At 35.4% G+C, this 27,564-nt stretch overlaps 2 protein-coding genes and 1 pseudogene across 2 annotated transcripts; 2 read left to right on the top strand and 1 right to left on the bottom strand.

Moving 5' to 3' along the window:
• Positions 1–138: 138 nt before the first annotated feature.
• On the top strand, positions 139–10,126 carry LOC129292194 (poly [ADP-ribose] polymerase 1-like; annotated as a pseudogene).
• A 1,559-nt stretch (positions 10,127–11,685) lies between these two features.
• On the top strand, positions 11,686–13,379 carry LOC129304624 (LOB domain-containing protein 16-like). The gene is made up of 2 exons (XM_054944718.1): positions 11,686–12,263; positions 12,807–13,379. Exons 1-2 carry the CDS (start codon positions 11,952–11,954, stop codon positions 13,128–13,130), a joined length of 636 nt encoding a protein of 211 aa, XP_054800693.1. The 5' UTR covers positions 11,686–11,951; the 3' UTR covers positions 13,131–13,379.
• Positions 13,380–23,470: 10,091 nt separating this feature from the next.
• LOC129295735 (LOB domain-containing protein 29-like) lies at positions 23,471–24,893 on the bottom strand. Its single transcript, XM_054934286.1, has 2 exons — positions 24,556–24,893; positions 23,471–24,445 (listed from the first exon to the last, which is right to left on the bottom strand). Exons 1-2 carry the CDS (start codon positions 24,832–24,834, stop codon positions 24,035–24,037), a joined length of 690 nt encoding a protein of 229 aa, XP_054790261.1. The 5' UTR covers positions 24,835–24,893; the 3' UTR covers positions 23,471–24,034.
• Positions 24,894–27,564: the final 2,671 nt, after the last annotated feature.

The raw sequence follows: 27,564 nt of genomic DNA on the forward strand, positions 1-27,564 counted from the left end.
ATTATTTAATCTCATATTGCTAAGTAGTTTTCTCTTCATGAGTACAAATTGTCCCAAGTTATATTAATGGAAAAGAGGTGCAACTTGAGGATTCCCTAGATAAAAGCCGAGAATTTAAAAAAAAAAAAAAGTCGTCATTGATGTTCTTAAGAGAGAATGTTGACAGTACATAGACTCATCGGGGCTTACAGTCTGGTATTGGCTGTTTAAGCAGTTATCAGCTTATTAATCGCCTTGAGATCATTTTAGGACGTGTAGTTTGTGTTACTGCCTTGCTAATGTCAGTGTGCATGATACAGTCTCGTGCAATTCTAAGCTTCTGAAAAGTTGACTTGGCGCCCATTACATCAGATTGTATGTAGGTCCCAGTTATGTGGTTGCTTTTTGAAGTTCCTTCATTTCACGTAGAAAGATATTTCATGCGTTTTAAAGGGATGTTCCAGTTGGCTTTCTGTATCTGACTGAAACTTTAGCAAAGTTTCATGCTAAAGAGTTGTATTACAATTGATCTCCAGCTGGTTATAATTATTAAAGAACTGATGTACTATAATTTTCTTCTTCTGTTGGTTATTTTATTTTTTTTAACTTCATTACATCATTGTTTTGATTTGTGTTTTTTAATTATCAGATGTGGCATCATGCTGGTTGCATATTGAAGAAACCAAAACAGATAAAATCGTATGAGTTTTTCTCCTCAGTTATTTGTATGATGATTGACATATGCCTTGATTTATTCTCATGCAATACTATCCCTGTAGAACTGATGATGTTGAGGGCATAGAGGTGCTCCGTTGGGAAGATCAACAGAAAATCAGAGAATATGTGGAGAGTGCTGCACAATCAAAACCAAATACTATTAAAGATATTGAGTATGGTATTGAAGTTTCTCAAACTTCTCGTGCTACATGCAAGCATTGTGCTCAAAAATAATCAAAGGAGAGGTTGGCTTTTATGCTTCTTTGAATGCCATATTATTTGACTAACCTTACTGGAGCATTTAAATTTCTTGTGGGCATTGTGGTGTGCAAAGGAGATGATAAGTAAATGCATAAGTTTGTAGCTTAGATGGTTTCTTTTTTCGCCAACTTTCACCTCGTTTATCACAAAAGTGCTGATGCAAATTAACATGTCTGAGATGTAGTAATATCCTGAGCAGGGACAGATATTTAAGATAAGATTTTCTAGGATAGAGCGTATTGCCATACTTTCAATTTCCATAGTTGAGTTTTACGGGTAAATTTCACTGTTGATGTTGATGTTGCTGAGGAATCAATCTTCATGAACTTGCTACCTGTCCCTTTTATCTTGACAATCTTGCTGTATGACGGAAGACCTCTACATGACTACACCTTGCTCATCCCCATTTTTAAATTGAAAGACAATTGATTTGAGTATCAGATTTATTGTTTGAAATTATTTAATGTATATAGATAATTTCAAACATCAAAGCTACTACCACCTAAGCTTTAAGAATATAATTGTATTCTGGAAAAGGATAGTGAATTAGGTTCTTAGGAGACTTTTAAGACTCCTGAAAATGAAATAAATATGTTCCTTTATCTGTCTTGGTGGATATTGGGGCTCCCCTTCTCGAGACTTTATTTCCTTTATTCCATTGTTATCCTAGCTCAACAAATACAAGCCTTCAGGGCTTTAGGCTCTGAACAGAACCTGTCTTACTGATTTGGTAGTTGGAGAAGGTGCTAACAAGCCACTGAAGCATTTCAATACAGACTTTTTTTTTTTGGTACTGGGGAATTGGCATGCTGCCAATTTCTCCTTCTTTTTAAATATGCACTTCCTGAAAAAAGTTTGAAAAGATTGAATTGGCAAAGAAATAGTTAAGTTGATCTTTTATGTCATATTTGCATTTTGGTATTGCATGAAATCTGCAGAAACTCTGTTCGGCGGCAAGAAGCTTATTGTACTTTCTTCTTCACTGGCTAGTTTGTTCAAATTGACTGCCATCAAAGGGCAATAATGTGATTTTATGCAGACGTGTTTTAATTTTCATACTGTTCCTTTATTATTTGTAATCATACTGGTCCGTGTAGAAGTGCAATTTGATTTTGAGCATCTCTTCTTGCTAATAGTTGTATTGTATTTATAGGTTCGTATATCTAGTAAGCCTGACAGTCAAGGTGCTAAAGGTTTGTCTTGGCACCATGCGAACTGTCTCATGGAATTATCCCCATCAATACAAGTCGAAAAGTTGCCTGGATGGGATGGTCTCTCACCTTCTGATCAATCAGCTGTCAATGCCATAGCTAAGAAACTTCATTGTAAGCAGGGAGGTATGAGGATCAAAATTTTTAGGATATCTTGTTTATTTATGTTGTAGTTGCGTCTAATATGTTGTCTCCTTTTGTTGCTTTCTCATTATTGTTCTCAGGTGGTGCAGACATTAGGCCCGAGAGATTAAGGATGTCAGATGTGAATCAACTTCTAAAGCAGGCACAAAACGCAGGAATGATGCCAGTAGTAACCCCAAGTCAAAAGTTGCCAAGGCTGAGGGAGATGCTTCTGAGGGCATGGTAGCATCAGTTAAAAAAGCTAAAGACTCAAGGAAAGCATCTGATCTGGAGAATAGACTGGAGGCCCAAACCAAAGAACTCTGGACTCTGAAAGATGATCTGAAAAATCATGTGACAACTGCTGAGTTACGTCTAATGCTGGAAATCAATGGTCAAGATTCAACAGGATCAGAACTTGATTTGCGTGACCGCTGGTAATGTGTCATCTCATGCACTTCCTATGGTTATCTTAAAGAAGCTTGTGCTTCCACCCTATCTGTGTTGTTTTCCCATGAATGATTAGTCATTGATGATTGCACAGTCAAAAGATGCTGTTTAGTTTTTCTTGGATGTCCTTCATCATGCTTTCTCATTTGTAATAGCACTAATATGATTTGTGCTTTGTAAATTGCAATTTATTTATCAAAGGGAAAAAGGAAGCAGGCAAGCTTTGCACTGATAATACTGCTCAGATTTGTGATCGTGTTTCCAATTTTGTTCTGTTTTCTTTTCTCTATTTGATGTGTTGCACAATTGTTTTCTGTGAAATGTGATTTTTTTGATGGTATTGATAACTTACTTTTCTTGCTTTGAAATTAATGCATCTTGTATTTCTATAAATATTTAGTGCTGATGGAATGATGTTTGGACCACTTGCTTGTTGTCCAATATGTTCTGGTTGTCTCCGTTATTCTGGTGGAATGTACCGGTGCCATGGGTATGTTTCTGAATGGAGCAAATGTTCCTACTCTACTGATGAACCCATGCGACTTAGACAGAAGTGGAAGGTTCCAGAGGGAACAAACAATCAGTACCTTAAACAGGTGTGTAATGAACAGTAATGTCATAAATCAAATACAAAACAGGTATCTGACCTTATATTATATCGATTGTTTGCAGTGGTTCAAATCACAAAAGGCTGAGAAACCAGTTAGGATGGTGCCTCCACGTTCATCAAATTCTGAAAGTCAAATCATTGCTTGCCAGCATCAATCTGGAAACAGTGAAAATTTGGGAGAATTGAGAGTTGCTATCACTGGATATCCTAAAGAATCTATTGTATAACGCTCCTTCCATCTTTCCTTTCATATTTATGCTTTTACATCCCCAATTGAAATATTCTTTAGAACCAACCCATGAGTCTCGCCTTTGTTTTCGTTATTTAGTCTTGATCTTCTGAGATGTGATTGTGCAGATGAAGTGGAAAAGCAAAGTTGAGGAGATTGGTGGTGTGCTTCATGCAAAAGTAAAGAAAGGTACTACATTGACTGACATATGGAATTGCCAAGAAAAGAAATTTGTGTATCTTTTTCTTTAATGACAAAAAGCAAAAGGATTTGTGAAAAATTGGCCTGTTCACTTGCAGATACTAACTGCTTGGTGGCAATTGGGGCACTGGATGACCAAGATGCTGAAATACGGAAGGCAAAGTATGTTGCATTCAAATTATCATTTCAAGTGTTTTCGTTCCTGATTGTTAATAATTCCCTGACCTAAAAGAGCTTCCTTAGGAGGATGAAAGTACCTATAGTCAGAGAGGATTATCTGGTCGATTGTGTAGAAAGAAAGAAGAAGCTTCCGATCGCCTTATACAAGGTTGAAGCCACGAGTGAAGCAACTAGCATGGTCACCATCAAAGTGAAGGGTCGGAGTGCTGTTCATGAGGCCTCTGGCCTACAGGATTCTGGTCACATACTTGAGGAAGGAAAAAGCATATTTAATACAACTTTGAATATGTCTGATTTATCTACTGGTGTTAATAGGTATCTCGTTATTTCTACTTTTGGATTTTGTTATGCCAAACCATAAAAGTTCCAAAACATCGAGTTCCCTACAACTGATGTCTATATTACATGATTTGATCATTCTGGACATTTAGTCCGACATGCCTTGTTGAAACATTAGCTGAAATTATGATATTGTATAGAACATGCCATATTAACCATCCTTAACTGACTAATAATATCCTTGATATTTCTATGGAACATAGAAAAGGGTTTATATATATTGATGCCCTCGCTAGTGTACAAGTACAGATAATAATAAGCTAATAAATACCAGTTTACTTTTTTTTAATCTTTAATTGTTATTTAGTTATTTACCTCATTCTGTTAGGAGCCTGCATTGTCTGATTGAAGATTCATAATTTCTAAAATGGTCCTTAAAAGACCCTAGTAAACATATTATGACTAATCACCAATAAAATGTCCAGATAAGCAAACAGAGTTCCCTCCACTTTGTTTAATCTTCAGTGATTCTGGATCTCATTCTATTAGGACTTGGCAATATTTGATCGAAGATTTATAACTTCTAAAGCAAATCAATATTGGAATACTTAGGTTGTGTGCAAATTGATGTTAATATTCTTATTTATTTGTTGAACCATGAGGTCTTATTGTGCGCTTATTTAGTTTTTCATGTACTCAATGTTGGTGGTTTGGAGGAGAAAAAATTCCATTCAGATGCAACCACCTCACTGTATCTAGACCTATAATTATTTGCTTTACAATGTATATTTTTGCTACAGAATTTTCTTGACACTGTAGAGTTTTTATATATTGCATGCATTTTTTTTTTAATCTGAAAAGAAAATGCTGCCCACAATGTTGTAAGTTAGTATAGCCTTTTTACTGGTTTTAAGAATTTTTTGTGGTTTGTAGAAAATTACTTTTGTTTACTTAGTTGATGAATTCCTTATATTGGCTTTATCCTTATGGTGTAAATTAGATAATGATTATGTAACAATTTTAGCCAGTTACTTTGAACAATGGCAATCATGTTTAATCATTTCATGAGTTTAATGAGACCACTTGGACTTAAAAGGCCTTTGATTATTTCTGCATTAGTTATCTTCCTAGATTTCAGCTCTGCTTTTTTTTTTTTAATTCCTTCCAGCTCTGACTAATGTTGTCACAATAATAAGCTAACTTTTATCTCCCATACATAGCTACTACATTCTCCAAATAATCCAAGAAGACAAGGGATCTGATTGCTATGTGTTCCGTAAATGGGGTCGAGTGGGTAATGACAAAATTGGAGGAACTAAACTGGAGGAGATGTCAAAAGCAGATGCAATTGCTGAATTCAAACGCTTATTCTTTGAGAAAACTGGAAACCCTTGGGAGGCTTGGGAACAAAAGAACTTTCAGAAGCAACCAGGACGATTCTTCCCATTGGATATTGTACTTCTTATTTCACATCCTCATTTCTTTTTATGATGTAAATGATTCTTAACATCAGGTGGGTGTTTGACTTATGCGGTTTTTTAAAATCTTGACTCTGTAGGATTATGGGGTTAACAAACAGGTTCCAAAGAAAAATAAAAATGATGCGGACAGTAGACTGGCCCCTCCATTGCTAGAATTGATGAAGATGCTTTTTGATGTGGAAACATACAGGTATCTACAAATGGTGTGCCCTATCTATTTTTGGTTGTGCATGATGGAATGCTGAATGTTGACTTTTACAGGGCCGCCATGATGGAATTTGAGATAAATATGTCTGAAATGCCACTTGGGAAACTGGGCAAAAGTAATATTCAAAAGGGTATGATTATTGTTTTATATTTTCTGCAGATTCTATTTGACTGTTTTTTTTTTCTTTGGCAGTGGCAACATTAGAAATTCTACAGTGTATCACTGTATATTATCTATCAACTGACTAATTGAATGTTGATTTGCTGCCTTGTCCCAGGATTTGAAGCTTTAACAGATATACAGAATCTGTTGAGTAAAAATAATCCCGATGCTTCAGTCAGAGAAAGCTTACTCCTTGATGCTAGCAATAGGTTTTTCACAGTTATCCCTTCTATTCATCCGCACGTTATTAGGGATGAGGAAGATTTTAAGTCAAAGGTACATAGTACTTTGCCTAAAAAGTTTTTAGGTTCTCTTGTTTATGAAAAATGAAATTAGGTTGATGCCAAGGGGTCTCTGTAGTGTAGCTCTGCCTTAATTTCCTTACTAAAGTTTAAACTATCATACAAGGAAGTTAGTGATTTTTTGCTGTCAAAATTTAAAATGATTCTAAACTTGGAATCCACTGAATCATCTCAAAGGATTGCCAAGTTTGTTATCCTTCTGGTGGGACACGTTGAAAAGCAATTGAAGGTGTTCCAAGTGCATGGAAGCTTGAAATTTTTAGGAGTATTGGTTTTAATGCATGTTGAAGGTGATTGGTGACAAGCCTACAAGATGTCAAAGATATTGTTTGGAAATTATTCAACTCTATGGGGATTATCGCTGATTAGTGTTGTTTCTTTATCTTGATGCATTTTAGGCTCCTTTTTCATAAATTTTATTATGCTGCTCTTGTAGGTGAAAATGTTAGAATCACTTCAAGACATTGAAATAGCTTCAAGATTAGTTGGATTTGATGTAGATGGTGATGACTCCATTGATGATAAGTATAAGAAGCTTCACTGTGACATTTCTCCACTTCCTCATGATAGTGAGGATTATCGTCTGGTTGAGAAGTTTCTCCATACTACTCATGCCCCTACACATACGGTGTGTTTATACTTGAGTGGTAGTAACTCAAGTTGTGTTATGTGTCTCTGGACCTAGCTCTTTCACTTTTAAAACGTATAGTGATTACCAGCCTGTACTCTCTGCAGGATTGGAATCTTGAGCTAGAAGAAGTTTTTGCACTTGAAAGGGAAGGAGAGATTGACAAGTATGCCCCTTACAGAGAAAAACTGGGTAACAGAATGCTCCTATGGCATGGTAGGTCTACACTAATGTGTGCGCTAGTTAATATCCTTCTATGACACTGAAAGAGAGAATAAATCCGATCAGTAATTAATGAACACCATTGGGATGTGAAGAAATCCTAGACCAGAAGATTTTTAAAGCTGAACCTTCTCATTTATTCTTGCATATTTCTTCAATTATATACACCAATTGGTTATGGAGAAATGATTGAAATATAACCACACGGTAGACTATTCTTGCTGCAATATTTTACACACCAAAGTTCACTACAGTTCATCTGAAGTCAACTTTCTGGAGAATGGAAGTAATTAAAAATTGAGTTAGTCCTATAACTAGAACGTTCTCTGTTGCAGGGTCTAGGCTGACAAATTTTGTTGGCATACTTAACCAAGGACTGAGAATCGCACCTCCTGAAGCCCCCGCAACTGGCTATATGGTGTTTTCACCCTTTCTTTTCTTTGTCTCTTCCAATTTATTTTTATTTTTATAAATATGCGCATAATTGCTACCCAAATCTCAACATTTTGCTGTACAGTTTGGCAAAGGGATATACTTCGCTGATTTGGTGAGCAAAAGTGCTCAGTATTGCTACACTGATAAGAAAAATCCTGTTGGTCTGATGCTTTTGAGCGAAGTTGCTCTTGGAAACATATATGAACTTAAGAATGCTAAGGTCAGTCTGGTTTAATTCCAATTTTGCATGTGGGTTTATACCAGCATGTGGTTGTTGATTATTACCTTATTCTGCATGCCTTCAAAGCAAGAAAAAACTTTGCATCCCCCCACCCTTGTGTGCCTGATAAAAAATTCTGCTGAATATATTGGCAATTTCCTTACTTCTGACAAGTCTTTGCCCTCTATGCAATGAAGTATGTGGAAAAACTTCCAGCAGGAAAGCACTCTACAAAAGGGCTGGGCAAGAAAGTACCTGATGAATTGGAATTTGTAAGGTGGAGAGATGACGTCATTGTTCCTTGTGGCAAACCAGTGTCATCAAGAGTCAAGACTTCTGACCTCATGTACAACGAATTTATTGTCTACAATACTGCTCAAGTAAGTTTCCGTGCTTTGGCTATGGTGTTCTTTTCTAACTATGCCTATGAAACAAGCTCGAGTGCTTGTAAATTTTCAACATGCTCAGTTATTATAAAATGGACTTGGAAACTATCCTGAAATGCTGTATTGTGTAACACCCCTTACTGATTAACAAAAATTTACAAAATATTTCATACGAAGTCATCCAGGATCCTACCCTGAGGAGTTTGCAGCAAGCATGTAAACATGGCCCAACTCAGCGGAGGTGGTTTTCACTCATCTGGTCCAATGACATTACAATATTAAAAAAAGAAAAACACAGTAGATGATAACATGATAAAGTTTAGAGCAACCAAACCAGTGTCAACAGTAATCCAAATACCTCTGTAAAGACAAATGTAACTCAACTGAAAATAAGCAGTATTACAAGTTTAACATAAAGTTTATAAAGTTTAACATCAGAAGTTTATAGACAAAAATCCCTAACACTTGGCATTTGTACAAACAACTCCAAATTACAGTACATATATCAAGTATACTGATACAGGGTGGTGTGGTCTGTGTCAGAAGGTGGAGGTCAAATGTTCAGGTGTCTTCCTGGCATCAGCGGAGCTATCACTTAAATAAAAATTGAGGGTTGAGATGAAAACAAAAAATTTCTTAACACCTTAATCATTGTTGAATATAATTTTTGATTATGCTAATATGCCATATGATCCTAATCACCTTCTAGGTCAAGATCCTAGATTAGTGATTATGTAGCTCTGTCCTTCTTTCTACTGCTTGTAGTTTAGGATTTAGGCATTACTAGACCTAGACCTATAGTTGATAGGGCCCTAATTTAGTGTAATATTTCGGCCCTAACACCTTTTAGCCGTGATGAATGACACAATTTGCCCTTATTATCATTCCAATATTTGTGTTATGTTTGGAACTTCTCAGTCAAAAGAACAAAAACTGAAAACTCCTTGGCTACACCCATCAAGTACACTGATGCCCAGAAAGTATGATGTTTGGGTCTCGTTGACTTAATTTAGTTCTTTGCAGGTTCACAGTACGCTTTGCCAATGAATTAAACGTTGATTAACGATGCACTTGTGCAATGCTCTACTATTATTTTGGGATTAGTTGATGCTTAGGCCTGATTGAAGAGTTATAGTTTGGAGACTCATGCATTAGACTGAAATGTTGGATTGTTTTTTTTTTTTTCTTTTTTTGGAGTAATTACTGGAGACCTTCATTCAAAAAGAAAGTGTACAAAAGAACAACCTAGGAAAAACAGAGCCTAAAAAACACCAAAACCAAAAGCCCAAAAAGAAAACAACCCCCAATCAAGTAATGGGAGGCTAATAAAAAATGTTGGATTGTTTCGTGCAGGTTAAGATGCAGTTCTTGCTGAAGGTGAGGTTCCATCACAAGAGATGAGGATGGGAAATAATCTAGTTGTTAAGTATTTTGGGGGTTATGTTTTTAAGCATCACTTTTGCCAAAGCTGTGGTTTGCCAGAACTTGTACACAGCTCATTGTGAATATAGGATTCTCTCTACTCTCTAGGGTGATGAAGGGGTCTCATTTTGGGTTGGCTGGAGACCTTCAACTTCTGTTTTCTTTGTGTTTTTGGTTGCAAGGGCAGGGATCAAGTTGAATGAACCCATTCAGAAATTTAAAGCCCTGATAAAATTGTCCTTAGCATTTAGGTGATAAGGAGGTGATGGAGATGAGGTGCTGTGGGAACTCTGAATGCACCAGATGGTATGTGGGTTGCATGTGTGTCGTGTGCAAAGCTGATGACGTTAACTAATGTTGGAGACACCCATGACTAGGTGTATATAAAATCTTATATGTTAATTCCTATCATTCAATCAATCTGGTTGAGCTGATGGTTCCTGTGGTGAGAAGGATGGCGAGAGAAGTTTATTCATGTGATGACGACTCACTGTCAAGGATGACGTTACTGTTTTGTAGGTACATATTCATATTAAGTTATACTTGCTACACAAATTAATCCAACAATAAAAGAACAGTTTTTGAGCAGAAGAACAACCTTTCTTTGGTCGCAATTTTGAGACCATGATCTTGATATCTGAATCAAGTATACCTTCTTGGGGAGGCAAACAACAAAACGCGTTTTATATGAATTCCATATTTAGGGCAAAATTAAAATGAATTTCATAATCACAAACTTGGAGCTGAATGCTGTCAATTTTTAATATAAAAATTTGAGCGCGGTATTTTTTTTTTTTTTTACTGGTTGTTGGGGGTTTTGGCCCCCCCCCCCCCCGGGGGGGGAGGTAACAAAAGAAAGCCTTCTTTTTAATGGTTCCACAACTCATGGCTACACATCTCATGTTTCTTTGGTTCTTGAGAGTACTTTTTTATCCATGTAAGAAATTGTACCTCACAATCTAGAAGCATGTTACAATGTGTAACTATTATAAGATGATCCATAACTCCGTCTAATCCTTTTCTTTTTTGGAATGCAATTGTAGCCCATTAATTAACTCAAATAAAAAACAGAATTTCAAATCAGTAGCCCAGCGTGGGAAGAGGGGAAAAAAAGAAAGGGAACCTTCGAAGGCTTAAAAAGCCACACCCAGACTACACCTAATGGGTGGTGTGGTAATACCATCTAATCTAGTGCCATAATTTGATGTATGGCTGATGTTTATTATTTTAGTAAGATTCGATTCACGTTTATGGTTAGCTATTAATTCTTCAACTGCATTTTCCTGTGGAGTAGAGCCAATGCCGGATAACCAAATGTTATAGAATGAGCTGAGGTAATTTTTTCTCTTGGACCTCATTGCATTTGCATTGACTTTTAATCAATTATCCTGAAGTATATAGATTTTACTCCTGTACTTGTTATAAATTACCTTCTAAAATAGATAGTTAGTGTCGACCAAAAAAAATAGAAAAGATAATTAGTCTTTATCATAATTCATTTGATTAGATATTAATTAATTTTTGTATTATTTTTACTTCAAATTATTACCTATAAAAGATAGTGTAATGTAAATTTATTTTTTATTTAAATACGAATAAAATTTATTTTTTATTTTTAAATAAATTTAATAATTTAATCACATTTTTTTTAATTTTGATGAGATAATTAAAAAATCTTGAAATGAAAACAAGAAAAATGGATAATGAGGGGGAATGAAGAGAGGAGGGAGAGAGAGAGAAAGTAGGGAAGACAACCGAAAGGTGTGGGTAAAAGGTAAGGGACAGGTGGCGGTGAGAGTGAGCGAGCATCAAAAAGGCGACAAAAGATCAGTAGCAGTTTCCAGGTGCGGCGTTCGGCGCAACATAAACCAAACCAATTGGGATGGGTTAAATAAATTCCCTTAAACTAATTAACATCACTAAAATACACCAATGAAGCTGTCCAAATTACACTAACTTGGTCTCTTGCCATTACAAAATAAAGTCCCACAATGCATCTTCCATTACTCAGTGTCTCCTCAGAACCCTACATCCCAGCGTCCCCATGTCTGCCGTTCACACTTGTTTATAACACCTCATTTCCCTCTCTTTATGTCCCTTATTTAATTCCCCTAAGCCTCCCAACCTTCCTCCCACTTCTATACCCTCAGATTTTCTTGCACCATTTCCTAGTGTGCTCGTGTGCTTATACTTTTTAATAATTCTCTTTCTTTTTTCTTCTTCTTCCTGCTGCTTCTGTGTCTCTATGGCTTGTTCTGGAAGTAATAGTGGGAATGGGAGCGGAGGGTCAGGGTCCCCTTGTGGGGCATGCAAGTTTCTGAGAAGGAAGTGTGCGGCTGACTGTATATTTGCCCCTTATTTCTGCTCTGAACAAGGCCCTGCAAGTTTTGCTGCCATACACAAGGTTTTTGGTGCTAGTAATGTCTCCAAACTGCTCCTCAATTTACCTCCCCATGATCGTTGTGAGGCTGTCCTCACTATTGCCTATGAAGCTCAGGCTCGTATCAGAGACCCTGTTTATGGCTGTGTCTCCCACATTTTCGCCTTACAACAACAGGTGCCTTATTCTTGCATGTGCTTGTGTATATATATAGTTCGTCTTAATATTAGTTGGAGCTCTCAACTTTGTTTTAAGTTTTAAGCTGCGTCTTGCCCTGAGAGTTTCATTAAAGCCGAACAAATTCTATGTATTTTACTTTTCTTGATCAGTAATACCCAACCCGGCCCTCGGAAAGAAGAAGAAAGGGTGTTGCTATTATTATTCAGTTGTATACCACTAACTCAGAATTCACTCTACTTCTTTCTCATCTTCCCTTATTTTTTTCTGTCCCAGCACTGAAAATTTGGAAAATGAGGTCATTATAGTGTTATAAATTCTGTGACTAATTTCCACTGTCTGTCTCTTATATATACACTATTTGTCCCCCTAGATTTGGCTTCTATATGACTTCAACATTTAATCCCAACCTACTAATTATGAGCTACCGGGCCACATTAACACACACATTTATAGAGGAAAAATAATGTAGACATCTAATTAATTAGATTAATCCGCTTTTTTCTTAATTAACTTAGAAATCTGGGTACCGATGAAATGTAGGTGGCATGCTTGCAAGCACAACTGATGCAAGCCAAGGCGCAGTTGGCTGAGAAGAGCATGGCGAACGAAGAGTGCTGGGGAAGGAATGGTTATGGGCAAGCAATGAATCCAATCTATGGGACTAGTTACACCAATATGAACCCTATATCTCCGCAGAGTTCTCTTGATTCAATTGATTACAGTAGCATCCACGATGGATCCATGAATTTGCAGCAAGAGGATTTCTCTTTGCTGCAACCTCGCTCCAATAAGAAAAGTTCATCATATGATAGCAATGACCTGAGCGAGCTTCAAGAGCTAGCACTCAGAATGATGAGAAACTAGGCTAATCAATGAGCTATTCTCTATTAATCTGTCTTTGTTTACGTTTTCTTCAAGGGCATCCCTTGATGTATATACTGAGAGTATTAATTTCCTTAACTGGTAGCAGGCTTTAAACTAGGCATTTAGCTATAGCTTTCTCTATCTGTGGCTTCCAATCCAAAACTGATTTAATTTTTGCACTCTTTATATGTGTCAATCTCTCTCTATCTTTTTATCCATATGTCTAAGTCATAAGTCACTGTGTTTACTAAGTGATGTTGAAAATACTATGCAGTTCTTTTAATTTGTGAACTAGAATAATAGGGACAGCCCCAAACTATAAATTAAAGACAGCCTACAACAGTAGGGCTTGTCTTGAATTATTATATATGCGTTCTTTGCCTGTCAAACTTCAATAATGATACATACCTTGGAATTATGAGGCGTCCTCAGTTCTTACACAAATTTGGAATTGGCATCTTCGTCTCAAAATCATTCCCTTCATTTAGCTCTTCAACTTAATTCAAAAAGCAAGCAAATGTCTGGTGGGAGCTACCCATATGAGTTTATTTGGCATTCTTAAAAGACTAACACGTAAGCTGTCCTTATCCCATGTCAGTGAATCAATGTAAACAAAGTTAGCATTAATAAATTAATTAACACGGTAGTTAAGTAGCTAGGTTCTCTTAATCTCTTCCACACAACCTGATCACTATATATATTTTTTCGAAAAGAAACTCAAGGGGACCAAAAAGGGATCGTGCATGAGCCACAATCATGGCTTATAGGACCGTGTCTATGAATTTTATCTCTTTTTTCCTTTTTATATTGCAAAAAAATTGAAATCCGGAACTCTCAAGTCAAAAGTGAACCAAGTTGCTCTATTGATCCCAACGGGTTCAGATCCAAATGCAATGTCTGCTTTGAGCGCATTGATAAGACAACTTTTTTCAGATTTTGTGATGGCAGAAGCAGTGTCCAAAGAAAAGGACTTTGATGGTATCATTATAGAGCTAAAGGCAAACACAAGCTTAGGGATCAGTACCTAAACGGACCCCACTTTCCTAGGTTTTATATTTTAACTGGTAGGTTTACCTAACATCAATATATGGTCATCCATTAAGTGAAATCGCATTTCACTCCTTGTATTCCTACGACTAGACATATTGTCCCCTCGATCCAAAGCATGTATGCTAGCTACTTCACTGACTTCGTTTCTCACACGTGATATACAGTATAAAAATGAAATCCTCAACTTCCCTGTATCATATATATCGAAGCACTGGTTTGTTTTAGTTAATATCTGTATCATCCTGTCGTTTGAACTGTGATATTTTGTTAATTAGCTCCATTATAAGATATGTTAAGAAAAAATAGAATTACTACAACGTTCGTACGATCAGCTTTTAATTTTCACATTGATCAAAAGGAGATATATACATATAGCTTGCACATAGCAGAAATGTAAGGCCGATCGATTCAGAAATGAATTTCATGCAGTGCTTTTCTTGTGATCGTAAAATATAATTAATTAACCTACAGGTCTATGAATTACTTTAGAAGTTGACCTTTTTTTTCAATGGGAAGCAGTATACATCACTGTTTCATTGTCAATGACAATTATCATTATTTTTCCATGCGACTGAAATATTATTGGTGAAATGTACAATAATTCCATCGACAAAACTAAGCATGCAGGGTACACGTAATAACTTCTTTAAAAGATGGGGAAAAAAACGAAAGAAACTATAATTTGGTCTGAAGATTATGAATACAATAATACGAGACACAAGTGATTTGAGAGAGAGAGATAGAGAGAGAGAGAGAGAGAGATCAGGAGCATGAACATGAACATGCTGTGGCAATATGATATTGTTCAACATTTCATTATTATGGGTACCTGTAGTAGTAGGGGACCATAAGATCCAAGAAAATCTGCTCCTGAGCGAAGCAAAAGATACTAACTGAAAACGCCATCCTTCTTATTTCCGCCTTCATTTATTATTTATTTGTACGGATCACAATGTGGATCAATATTACATAACATATATAGGTCATAGGTCATAACCCCTCCCTAAGTTGAAGTTAACAGGCATAATGACCATTGGAGTGTCCATTTGGGACTAGTTCCTGTATATTATATATCAGGAGCCTCTTGAAGCTGATTTGTCAGATGCAAATTAAGAGACATGACTTATGGAACATTCAGAAAGTTATATATATATATATATCGATCCCATTTCCAGATGCGAGATCTTGATATGTATCTCAGCAATATCTAGTGATAGGGAGAGAATAATAGGGGGGTGTATTTATGTATATCAAGTGCAACCCGGCCACCTAATGGTTGTTGATTAAGTAATAAAGTAAAGAATGAACCCAGCTAGCCCCTACTCAAAATCTAACAGGAGAAACAGAACAGTTATGTGTGGAGCATAAATTAAAAATAAGCAATATTTGAAGCAGCATACGTGATTAATTAATAAAATACAAATGCCCATTAGTTAATGACCACAATGTGGCATAAACCAAACACAGGGTCAAGAGGCAAGTGAGTGGTCAGAAGCTTTAAAGAATGGCAAAGTAGAAAAAAGGAGGAGGAATAATAGAAAATAAATGCAAACTTTAAGCTCTGGACTCCAATATATAGTTGCATATATTACATATTAATTGATCTCTGTGCATATATATAATTAGAATCCGTTAGCTTGTATCTGGAAAAAGTGTTTATTCCCACTAGTTTAATTAGGAGGGAGTGATGATTAGCTGAACGTGACAGCGAGATCAAAATTAAAGCTGTCCCAGAAAAGTGGAATCGAACCAATATACATTACACGGTGAAGTTAAAGCGAAGTAATTAATTGTATTGGTCTTCTCCTAATTATTGAGTTCCACAAAGAATGTGGTCTCTTTCTATCAGTAGTCATACTGAGCTGGTTCAGGTGGGATTAGAACAAATACATACATATATATATATATATATATATAGAGAGAGAGAGAGAGAGAGAGAGAGACCTTGTGTTTCTATTTAAATTCAATATTTTATGATCAGAGGCGTTTTTAGGAGAAGGATATGCATAGGTATAGCTAGATTTGGAGTTGTTATAATCTATTATGCTTTGTTTTAAAGAAATGAAAAAAAAAACTAATCTGGAAATATTAACTAATCTCTCTTGGGTTTTTATTTCTGTGAGCCAACGATCGATCTATATATTATATAATATAATCACTGCTATAATTAATTTATTTAGGTCTTTTTCATCGAGATTTGAATTTTGAAAGAATGGCCACAAAATTTGTAATCAATCTAGAGAATCCACTGGTGGCTGGGTGAGAGTAGCAACTTAGTTTATATTTGGAGGTGAATGACTCAAACGTGTTAGACTGAGGACTTTGCTCCCCTTGCCCATTCTTATAACTCTTTCTCAAGCTATCTTATTTTTAAAAAAACTGCAAGTTGGGTTGATTATGAGCAATTTATAAGGTTGAATTGCCTGATGATAAAATTAAAATTGCTCAATTTTTTTATGAAAAAAAGTTGGTGTGTTGGGTTACAAAATTCAATAGGACCAAGACATACTTATAAGTTTAAAACATTTACAAAAATACTTACAAATTATTTATCAATAAAATTCTCATATCAACAACGAGATTTAAATATAACTTTATGAATTATGAGTCAAACTTTTACTAAATTATGTTAATTTTTATTGGCAAGTTGCTCAAATTGATTCACAAAAAGAACGGATTGTTTAGTCATCAGGATTTTTGAAATAGAATACGATCCATAGGGAAAAATAAAATAAAATTAAAGATGGTAAATTTGTAAAAATTTATAAGGAACAACTTGAATATAATGGTTTTTTCCCTTTTAAAATTACACCCTTATCTTCTTAAAATTATAACTCTCTGTCGTTATCGTGCCATCATGTGTGTGCTTTTATTTCCTTGATTTATTTTTCTTATCTGATCTTATTTTCTTATTATTGTTTTTGAAATAAGGGAGACACAAACTGTAAAAAGCGTTATCATAAAACAAGACCACGTATAACTACGATGCAAAGAAACAAATCTCTCATATGATGCACAAAAAAAGGAAAAGAAAAACAGGGTGTGGGAAAAGAAATTCATGATCATTGAGGTCAGAGTACTGACACTGTAGGCTTCAAAAACATTCATTCGCAAGCCTTCTTGCTGCTTTAATTAAATAACTTCGGTCTTACGTGGTCCTTTTATTGGTACGACTTTCTGTATACACCACACAAACAGTAAATATAGGTACATCATGGTACAAATATTGCACTCACATATTGTACGTTTTATTTATTCTAATAACTACATAGTATATTTTTAAAACAAATAAAAATTTGGATTCCTTGTCCTCATGCTTATCTCTGTCGTTTTCGGTCTGCCTGAATCTTTTATTGATTCACTCGTTTGTGGGCCGGAGCTGCACGAGATTCATTTTTGACCCAAATGGGCCTATACCTGCGGATTTGGGTCTGTTTTAGGTTTTCTTTTGATAGCGAGAGAAAGGTTGGGCCTGTTGTAGTTTATCTTCATTTGTTCGTGGTGTTTATTGTCAGCCTTCGAAGATGTAGAGATTCTGATTTTGTAAATAAATAATAAATATATTTTTTTTTGGATTCCAGATCCAGGTGCACATTTAGCCTTGGGAAAGTTTCGTGCAAGTTTCTTAGACCATTTAATTTGCTTTATTCCTAAATATTTGTTAATCCATTATTTCTGTTGGATGATTTGACTTTGTTAATCTCTTTTATTCTGTTCGTTAAATTTGATTAATTACCGTATATTTCTCAAAGTTGCCAGTCTTTCCTGTTTTCAACATTAAAGGATGCTTCCTTTTCCATGTAAAGTAGTTGTATATACATAATTCACCAAACTAAGATATAGTTAATCGTGCATAAGAATGTCATTGCTTTATGCTTCCATATAGCACCACAACAGGAGAGATATATGATATTTTAAACAAAGATATTGTTATATTCAAGAATTAAGTGATAGAAAAACTCTGAAACTTTTTTCCTTGCAAGGGACGTATGATATCTTAAACCTTTTTTTAGAATAATTTCACCTTAAAATTTAAAAAAAAAAGTGTAATTTTGCCTGACCCTTAAATCAAAAAAGTGTTTGATCATTAAAAATGAAATTTGACTATTGGAAGGACAGGTGTTGCATAGTATTTGATGACTCAAAGTGCATCATCCTCCTTCTTCCCCCACGCAAGTTCAATTTTCAGAGTTGAACTCCTCTCAGCTGTCTCACGTGTCCAACTCTCTTAAACCTATAGAAGATTGAGAAACAATGGATTATGGGTAAAGCCGAAAGAGGAAGCATGTCGGTACTGGTGCTTCCTTGCTAACCCACTTCTTCTCTGCTTCTCCTTCTTCAACTTCGTCTCCTCCTCCTCCTCCAATCACTTCTCTATTTCTTCGTCATCTTTTCTCTATTTCTCGAATTGAAGGGCGTGAGTTATTATTTGGGGACAGTATGGCTAGGTGATTCTGAATACGCATTTCGATTGCTGTAAGGCTGCAGAAAGACCTGATTGAACTAGGTTTGCCATCAATTCGAAGTTTGGTCTGGAAAAACATCAGCTTTGATTTTTTTGTCTGAGGACCAATCCAGTCTAGCTAAACCCGGGACTTAGACTGGGCTGGACTTGGTTTGTCGGGTTACTAGAACGGTCCATTAGACTTGGCAATTTTTTAAGTAGATGATTGAGATGATTGACCATGAAACTCCAGTTGTTTCTTTTCTTTGTTTTTTTCTATATAACCTGGGATGTTTCTATATATACAAGAAGAAAAGGAATGAAGATGATCACACAATATGCCATTATCTAATCATTGAAACAAAAATTAAAACACATTAAAATTTCACACAAACCAAACAAATCTGGGGATAAAAAATTAAAGCTTTCTTTACTTTTCTCTTCTCCCAACCTCATCAACAATATTCATAAGTAGGTGATGAAGAAAAGCATTTGACAGACAACAACAATCAAAATTTTTACACTCTTCCCAAAATCAAAACCATACGCAAGAGAGAATAAAAACCACACGACGCAAACAGTACCAAAGTCTTCATTTGTAGCTTCAACAGATCTCGTGAGGGGTTTTCATCTTTGGCTTCAACAGATCTGGAAGATACTATTGAACTTGAAGACTAAGATTAAAAGGCAGAGAAGAGATGAAGACTAGAAGAAATAGAGAGGCAACAACATAGGTAGAAGAAGGTCGTAGATGCAAAGAACTAAAGGTCGAGTGCGAACTCCAGAGAGAAGGAGGAAAGGGAAAGGTTGGGGTGACATGGATGGAAAAAGGGGGCTTAGTGGATGACGAGTTTGAAACCTATTTTGTAGAATGAAAAGACACCATCAGTATTACTTACTATCCTCCACCTAAGATGCTATTTTTTGTTTTACATATATATATATATATATATATTTAAAAAAAAATAGATTTTACCTAGACCATGTCAGAGTAATTAGCCTTGAAGCTCAGACTTAAACCCGGTCTTACCCAATGGTTTGGTTTGGCCAGGATGGTATGGTCTCTTCTTGAAGTTTGATTTCTGAAAAGAATCGGGTTGACCAGGTTTCGAGTTCATATGTTCAACCCTATATTGCTGGTTGTTTCATGTTTCAATTTTTCTCCAGCGCTTGTATTTGTAGTTATGATCTTTTATGTTATTTTATTTTTGGATTGTGAGGTTTGCATATGGTTTCTTGTCAGTAATGATGAATGAAAGATAATGAGTCCGATCACTTTTCCATTAAGTGACGACTAATCAAGGCATTTGTTTGAGAAGAGTAGTCCTTTCTTTCATCTTTATGTTTCTGCTTTCTTTTTTCTTTTTTTATACATAAAAGAGCAACTCCCTAGCTGCTATTGCTTAAACAGTCTACCTCCAGGAAGCTATGTATCCCAACAGGGTCACTATTGTGATGAAAACCAAGCTACTGACACAAAGCTTTGTGAGCAAGAAAATCCGCCACCTTGTTTGCACTTTGCAGCGTGCAGAACATGAGTCGCCGAGGTTTGCCAATCTCGTTGCAAAATGGATCTAATGACCTCAATCGTTTTTTTATCCTGATGCATGCTAGCATCCCCTACATTTGCCAGGTCCACGACTTCTTGTAAATGACCAGAAGCAATTATGTGATTTGTCGTAAGCCCAAGTCCCCTTCAGCAAGCACTTATACTTATATTTTTTAAGTATGTATAGTCAATTGTGACTTGTTTTCGTGCCCAAATCTCCACTAGTCCAAGTTTGGGTCTCGCCTTCGTCCTCATAGTTGCTCCCCTATTCGCCGTTGAATTCGACATCGGATAGAACCAGAGTTCAACGACCCAGATCCAGTATCGTGGCAACACATGTCCTCCCATTAGTCAAATTTCATTTTTAATAGTCAAGCATTTTTAAGATTTAATGGTGGGCAAAATTGCTTCTTTTTTTTTTTACAAAAAATTTTGAATCAAAATTATTTGAAATAAAAGTTTAGGATATCAAGTGTCTTTCACAAGAGTTTTAAGATATTTTTGCCATCTAACCTTATATTCAAATATAAACACTGGAATTTAAAAGTGATTTATACACACAAAGGCACTTTTGGGTACTAATATTTAATTAAAACACCTGAGGATTAGTCAAATACAACTCAAAAGCTAGCTGGCTAGATTCGATGATTAAAAAAAGCGAAGAGCAAAAAAGAAAAGCAAAAGCAAGCATTTGCATAACAGGATATGGCGTTGTAATGTAGCTACCTCTACCTGTAAATTTATATATATATATATATATATATATATAAAGAACATACTGGAAATGAAAAGGGAATATTGCGAAACAAGTGGGGAAGGGAGCCAACTTTGAAGTTATTGTAAAATAAGTGATTGTGAGAGTAAGGACCACAGCACTAATCTAGTAGAACCAGAAACCAAGAGGGCAAGCAAGAGCACTTCATCACACACATGGACTCGAGTGTCACACTAGTGCTTACAAATTAAAAGCGTTGTTTATTATTCTCAAAGGGGTGTGACTGTTGCAACAAAGTTATCTAAAACTAAAAATGCAAGTCAAAATTAACTTGCATACATAATTATTGGGGAATTTTGCAATTGCGATCTTAATTTTTAGGAAAATCCTTCAAGGTCCACTGAGGGTATTTAATATCAAGAACCAAAAGATTTTAAAATATCACCATCATAATCAAGAAATTGATTTGAAATTAATTTTATATGAAAAAAGATTATAATACTCTTGCCTTTTTTTTTAATTGACAAGTAGTCATTCATAAATTAATAAGTATCTATTCACATTTAATAAGAAACTATTTACTAATTAATAAGTTTAAGAATATAAAAGAACCTATTTCAACTTTTGCCAGAAAAACTATAGTAAAAAATTCCCCCCTTGTGACCCCCCTTACCATCTCAACACCCTCACCTTAGAGGGCACTCACCGCCCTAGGAGGGTGGCTCTTAACTTCATCTTAACTCTCTTTTAAAAATAAAATTTAACAAATAACTATTTGCTAATTGGTTGTAAGAAGAAATAATTGTATATAATATTTTAACAAGTAACCATTCACTAATTGACAAATTTAATAATTCTAAAGAACTTGATTGTGGGAAGGGTCAAGTATAGAATATGTTTTAATAAGTAGTCATTCATGAATTAACAAGTATCCATATGTATTTAACAAGAAGCTATTGACTAATTAATGAGTTCAAAAATTTAAAAGAACTTGATTGTGTGAATTATGTTTCAACAAGTACTAATTTGCATTTAACAAAAAATTATTCACTAGTTGGACAAGTTAAAAAAAAAAGCTGGGCATTATAGTCTTCTTTTCCCCTCTAAAATTATTTTTCAATCAGTCCCTTGATTTTGTGATAATATTTAAGAATCTTTTAATCCTTATTTGATATTAAATATGGTGTTTATTCCAACATTTTCTTGCGAGTTGTCGTACTTCTTTCTCTCTCTCTCTCTCTCACACGTGGTGATGTTTAATTTTTTAATCCTTATTTGGTATTAAATATGTTGTTTATTCCAACATTTTTTTGCGAGATGTCATACCCCTCTCTCTCTCTCTCTCTCTCTCATACACACACACACACGTCACACAACATTCTGAAGCAAATAATAGTTGAAGTTATAGATTAAGTCATGTATATGGAGGCCATTGATCCTTGGACAGATGGATTGGAGTAGATGCCTGAATGTACGTACAAAGGGAAAACTGAGGGTAATATTAAAATAACGGAAGGGCTTTTTAGTAATTTCAGAGTTAGATCACATCCTCGCTCGTTTGCCCATGATTAAACTTTATCGATTCTCCGCCTGTAGTCCTTGGCATTTGTTCTGAAAATGATTCAAGAATTCTAGGTGATGGTCATGGAAGTACCTGCTCTCTTCATTTCTTCTTTGTATGTTTGCAGCCTCAATTAATTTGCAAGCTAAAAAACTGAGTATATGAGTATCCAGAGGTTTCGAGTTGATCATTACGATTTACAACGAAGGGTCTACAGCCTTCGATCAGCTTCGCTATAGTTTAAAGCAACTTGTTTCCTCTTTGGATTTGAGGAGCGCGGTGAGAATCGAATAATCCTAGATGCTGCAAGCACTAGCTCAGACAGTCATTAGTCAGACGAACCCTATCAATGGTAATGTAATGATATGCTTGGTATAAGTGAATCAAAGATTAAGATGCATTGAAGTTCGTCGTCAATGTAAACGTTACCAAGGAGTTCACATTGGCCAGAGTCCTGCAGACTCAGCAGTTTTGGAATCTGTACGGACGGCTTCCTAAACGAAATGAACCTCTTGTTTAATTTTGTCATCATCTCCCGATTAACCAATGAAGCCATCAAAACATTAACCAATAATTAACTAATTGACTGGGGATATCGTCTGGCAAGGGATATTATGACACACGAGGTGCAAATATAATTATTTTCGTCTTTGGAGATGATAAACTCATTCTTAAACAAGTACATGTGATAGGCAAGTCGTCAGACATTGGCGAAAACACTTCGGATGTGGAAAACAACCGAGTTGCCTTCGAGATAATATCCCAAAATAAATACAAAGAACGTATTTATATGGCAGAAGGTTGTGCTTTCATGTTGTACCATTCTATACATATATACATCTATGTCACGTGATCATTTTAATCAAATACGCTACGCTTTTCTAGTAGCTGAAAACAAAGGTGGAATGGAGGAAATGAAGAAATAATACACCCTTTTGATTGAGCAACCAAAACGTGCCTCCATACCAGAGCACTCATCAGTTCACGGTGAAAAATATTGCAAGTATATATAGCAAGTTGCACCAATTCAGTCAACCAAGTAGACATCTGACGCTCTTTCTGTAAGTGCCTTTTGCCTTATAGATAATCAGGGACTACTTATTTTACAGGAAAAAGAAAGAGCAACTTTGCTCCACATATGTTTTTGTTAAATAATTTACTAAGGGATAATCATGCTTACTTTGTTCAGGGGTCTAATGTCAATCCAAAGTTCTCGTGTGCATATCAGAAAGGTAAAGTGTATGAGAAAATCAACTAGGTGACTGTATTCATCAGGCTAAAATTTAAGATTATTGCTATAGGTCCATTTAAAAAGCCAATTTAGCTGAAAGAATTTAAAACCAGAGCTTTCTAGTTGCCCGTAAGAATTACATTACTAATTAATATCAACATAGCAAGGTTAACTAGGGGTGGATCTCCAACATTCCAAAGATATACGAAATTTCCTAGGCTTCCTAGCTTATCTATATATGGCAACACAGAAGGAGGGCTAATGCATATATGTGCTTCACAATATATATGCAGAAGCTATAACATTCAAAATTGAGTGTCGTTCACCATTAATTTTTCATGAAGCTGATGGTCATCATCCACTGTAACCAAAAGCCACTGACTGAAGGTCGTCCACTTCACGAAAGCTCCACTGCCTACTGCTTGCTTGCATGTCTAAGGACATGGAGTTACAGTTGGTTTCCTCATGAAAGCTCGAAAATGAAGCACTTTCTTCAATGGTTCCTGAACTCCCAATAGGGTTTGGATCCACGAAAGGAGTAGTGTAATTCCCGTAGTACTGTGTTGCAAGGGAATTGATGTCAGACGAGCTGGGAAGAAATTGAGTCCCAGTGTTGGTGGGATCCTCGGTCGGGAACCACTTTTGAAGATCATGATCGGTGAAAGCAGTAGGTTTATTAGGGTTTTCAGTGACAGAGGCATTCACAATATGGCTCTGAGCTGCTTGCTCCCTCAGATAAGCCAGCTGAGCTTGTAAATTAACCACCTGCAAAATTCAAAGCAAGAGTAAATGTGTTCAATTTAAAATTCCAAGCACAGATCAGATTAGGGTTTAATTTTCATTAAGTAAATCACTGCCGGCTCGTCGAAACAGACTTGTTGTTGGAGGGCGAAGATATGGGAAACGCAGCCATAAATAGGATCCTGAACTCTAGCTTGAGCTTCATATGAGATGGTCACTGCAGCTTCACAGCGGTCACTTACAGGGAGGTGAGCCAGAAGCTTAGAGACGTTGCTTGCACCAAAAACCTTATGAATGGCCGCAAAATGAGATGCACCTTGTTCGTGGCAAAAGTAAGGTGCAAAAACACAGCCTCTCACACATTTCCTTCTCAAGAATTTGCAGGCTCCACAGGGAGAACCAGAACCAGTCATCTTAATAATTTGGGGGTGTTTAATTTTGGGGTTTTGGAGCTAGCTCCTATTGTTTTGGTTGTTTCTGGCTCTTGTGCAATTCACAATCATTTATTACTATCTTTATATACACCAAAGCAAGAGGAGGGGTGGATTAGAATAAGGAATAATTAATTACATTAGGTTCCCTTATTGGCCTACAGTGTTGCTTGTTATACTAATAAAAAAAAAGGTACCATCTCACCATGCTAAAATTTTATTCAATAAATTAGACAAAATTTATTTTATATTTTAGTTTTAAGTAATACTTCATATTCTTGTTATCTTAAAAATGATTTTCAACTTCTTTTTAATTTATTTTATTAATTACTTCTTACATAAATAGCATTATTCCTTCCATAAATTAGATTATTTATTTTTATCATCGTATTTATAATTATATCAGAATTTTACACTGTATTTCTTTGATAAAAATAAATTGGAAAAATTACAATACTATATATTTATCAAAATGTCAAAAGAAAATTAAAGATAAAAAATTAACAATCAAGCGTGACTCACAATCAATTTTATATAAAGCATGGGTTGATAATTTATTTTTCAAAAAGACATACATTAATCATAATTTGTCTAAACATAAAAAAAGTTAGCCTCATTTATTATTTTTATGTTGTCAGAAAAATGAGATTCTGTTCAACACCTTTAACGCGACAAAAAAAGGGCTAGCATTGATTAGTAATTACCAAACCCAATTGCGTTTGCTTGACCATTTGGCTCTATCTGCTCTTTTGTCCTTTCTTTTCACAATAATAATGCATTTATTAGAACCTTATTTGTGGTAGCCGCAAATAGTTCGACTTTTCTTGACCTTGAGAATATAGTGTACATATGATTATCAGAATAGAATTAATCAAATCATAGCTGGATTAATTATTGTTTACTCATTGTTACAGCTTTATTGCAAGATAACATTTTTTATATAGATACTAGCTCTTGATTAACTTTTTTTCTATTGCTGAAGAAGGCTCAAAACTTGGAAGCAAGAATCATCTGACACTACCCGACATATATATTTGTAATTTTCTTACATCAAAACAGGGATGTATGCCTAAACGTGTCACATAAGCTCATTGCATTTATATTACATAAATTATATAACGCACGTACATTGGATCATTAACCAACATTTAAAATCAGGAGCATGAGGTTGAAAGACTTAGTTAATATATAGGTGGTGGCACAAATTACTATACACATATGCCACTTAAAGAGTATAGTAAATTAGGCTTGCAAAATTATAAACAAGTCATTTTCATCAGTTAACGATCGAGTTAATTGAAACCAATAATTTGTGGATTAATGGGGACACTGCCTCTCCAATTAACAACCAAGTGGGGGAATGGTGTTTTTCATTGATTAGACATGGGTTATAGTTAATAGGATTGATAAGAAATTAAATATATCTAATTAATTAACTACAGAAAGGAAGAGCATTTAATTTGCTGGAGGATTCTTGTTATGGGAATAACAGCTGTCCCGTGAGTACATGTTAAAGCAGCCAAAAAAGAAGACAGATTCCCAAGAAAATGAATGAAACAAAAGGAAGTGACACTAGTTTAGTACATGCAAGGGGATAATCTGAGAGGGATTAAGGGGACGAGAAAGGGAAGATTGTGTTGCCCTTTCCAGACTTGGAATTGTTTAAGCCTTTCAGGCGATGGTTTTGTCGATCAATTATGAATAAAATTATCATAAAAAAATATCTTGCAAACTCATTCATAACTTAAATCACTTTCTTGTGTCCAGTATAAGCACCAACATGTAGACCTCACTCAGCCAAAATCAGGCCCCACCACCCCAACATAGCTAATAATGACACCCTAACCAAAGCCAGCCCTCATAATTGAATAAATATTAACATGAAGATTACTTTTCTTTTGTCTTTCCTTGGTTGAGTATAAGAGATGAAACAATAATTACAATTCTCATCAAATTGAAGTTTTGAAATTTTGAATAAAAGAGTGAAAATGTAATCAGCTTGTTAATTAAAACAAAACTTCTAGTTATATGTTAATTCAAACTTAGTTATCAATGAAAATGAACCGCATGGCTTTTTTTTTTTATGCATGTGCACCCCCATGTTTGGAGTCTTTCGGCTAATCTGGATTAAGCTAGCAAGTTGAATCATAAGGGTGACAAGCTCTCTCAATAAATATTTAATGTTGTTGCATACTCAAGGTTCAAACTCAAGATTTATAAATAAGCTAGCACAATATCTAACCAGTTAAGTTGCAAGCTCATTAGATACACATACTCCAACTATAACTTAGTGGAGCAAGTTACAACAGTCACAAAACTCTCCTAATGAATATTTGAACTTGATGTGATTGGTTATGTTAGCTGAACTCTTTATCAAAAAGCTACACATTCATTAGTAGTAATTAGGTGGTCTGAAATTGAGAGATAGGAAAAGATTTCACAATTCAATTTCTTAACAATCTAAAATAATGAGATATTATTCCTATCTCCCACGACGTGTTTTATTAATAAATTTGTAGAGATTATGATATATACAGTGGAAGTTTCAAGGGGGAAAAAAAAGAACGAAACAAAACCTTGTAATTGGAAGGGCTGCTATAAAGTGCGCTTTCGAGCAAATTTGAATCTGGATATATGCATAGGAGTGATTACAGGGCTAGGCTATGGGTAAATATAGGCACCACATTAATTAGACGAAAGGGAGAGGAGTGT

This window comes from Prosopis cineraria, unplaced genomic scaffold (assembly GCF_029017545.1).
Source record: "Prosopis cineraria cultivar Desert tree isolate PC_DT_omini unplaced genomic scaffold, ASM2901754v1 PC1, whole genome shotgun sequence".
NCBI classification, from domain to species: Eukaryota; Viridiplantae; Streptophyta; class Magnoliopsida; order Fabales; family Fabaceae; genus Prosopis; species Prosopis cineraria.

Coding starts and splice junctions, on each gene's coding strand:
- LOC129304624 (XM_054944718.1), top strand. CDS start 11,952: ATGGCTTGTTCTGGAAGTAATAGTGGGAATGGGAGCGGAGGGTCAGGG. Junction 12,264..12,806: donor TTTTCGCCTTACAACAACAG/GTGCCTTATTCT, acceptor GATGAAATGTAG/GTGGCATGCTTGCAAGCACA.
- LOC129295735 (XM_054934286.1), bottom strand. CDS start 24,834: ATGACTGGTTCTGGTTCTCCCTGTGGAGCCTGCAAATTCTTGAGAAGG. Junction 24,446..24,555: donor TCTTCGCCCTCCAACAACAA/GTCTGTTTCGAC, acceptor TGAATTTTGCAG/GTGGTTAATTTACAAGCTCA.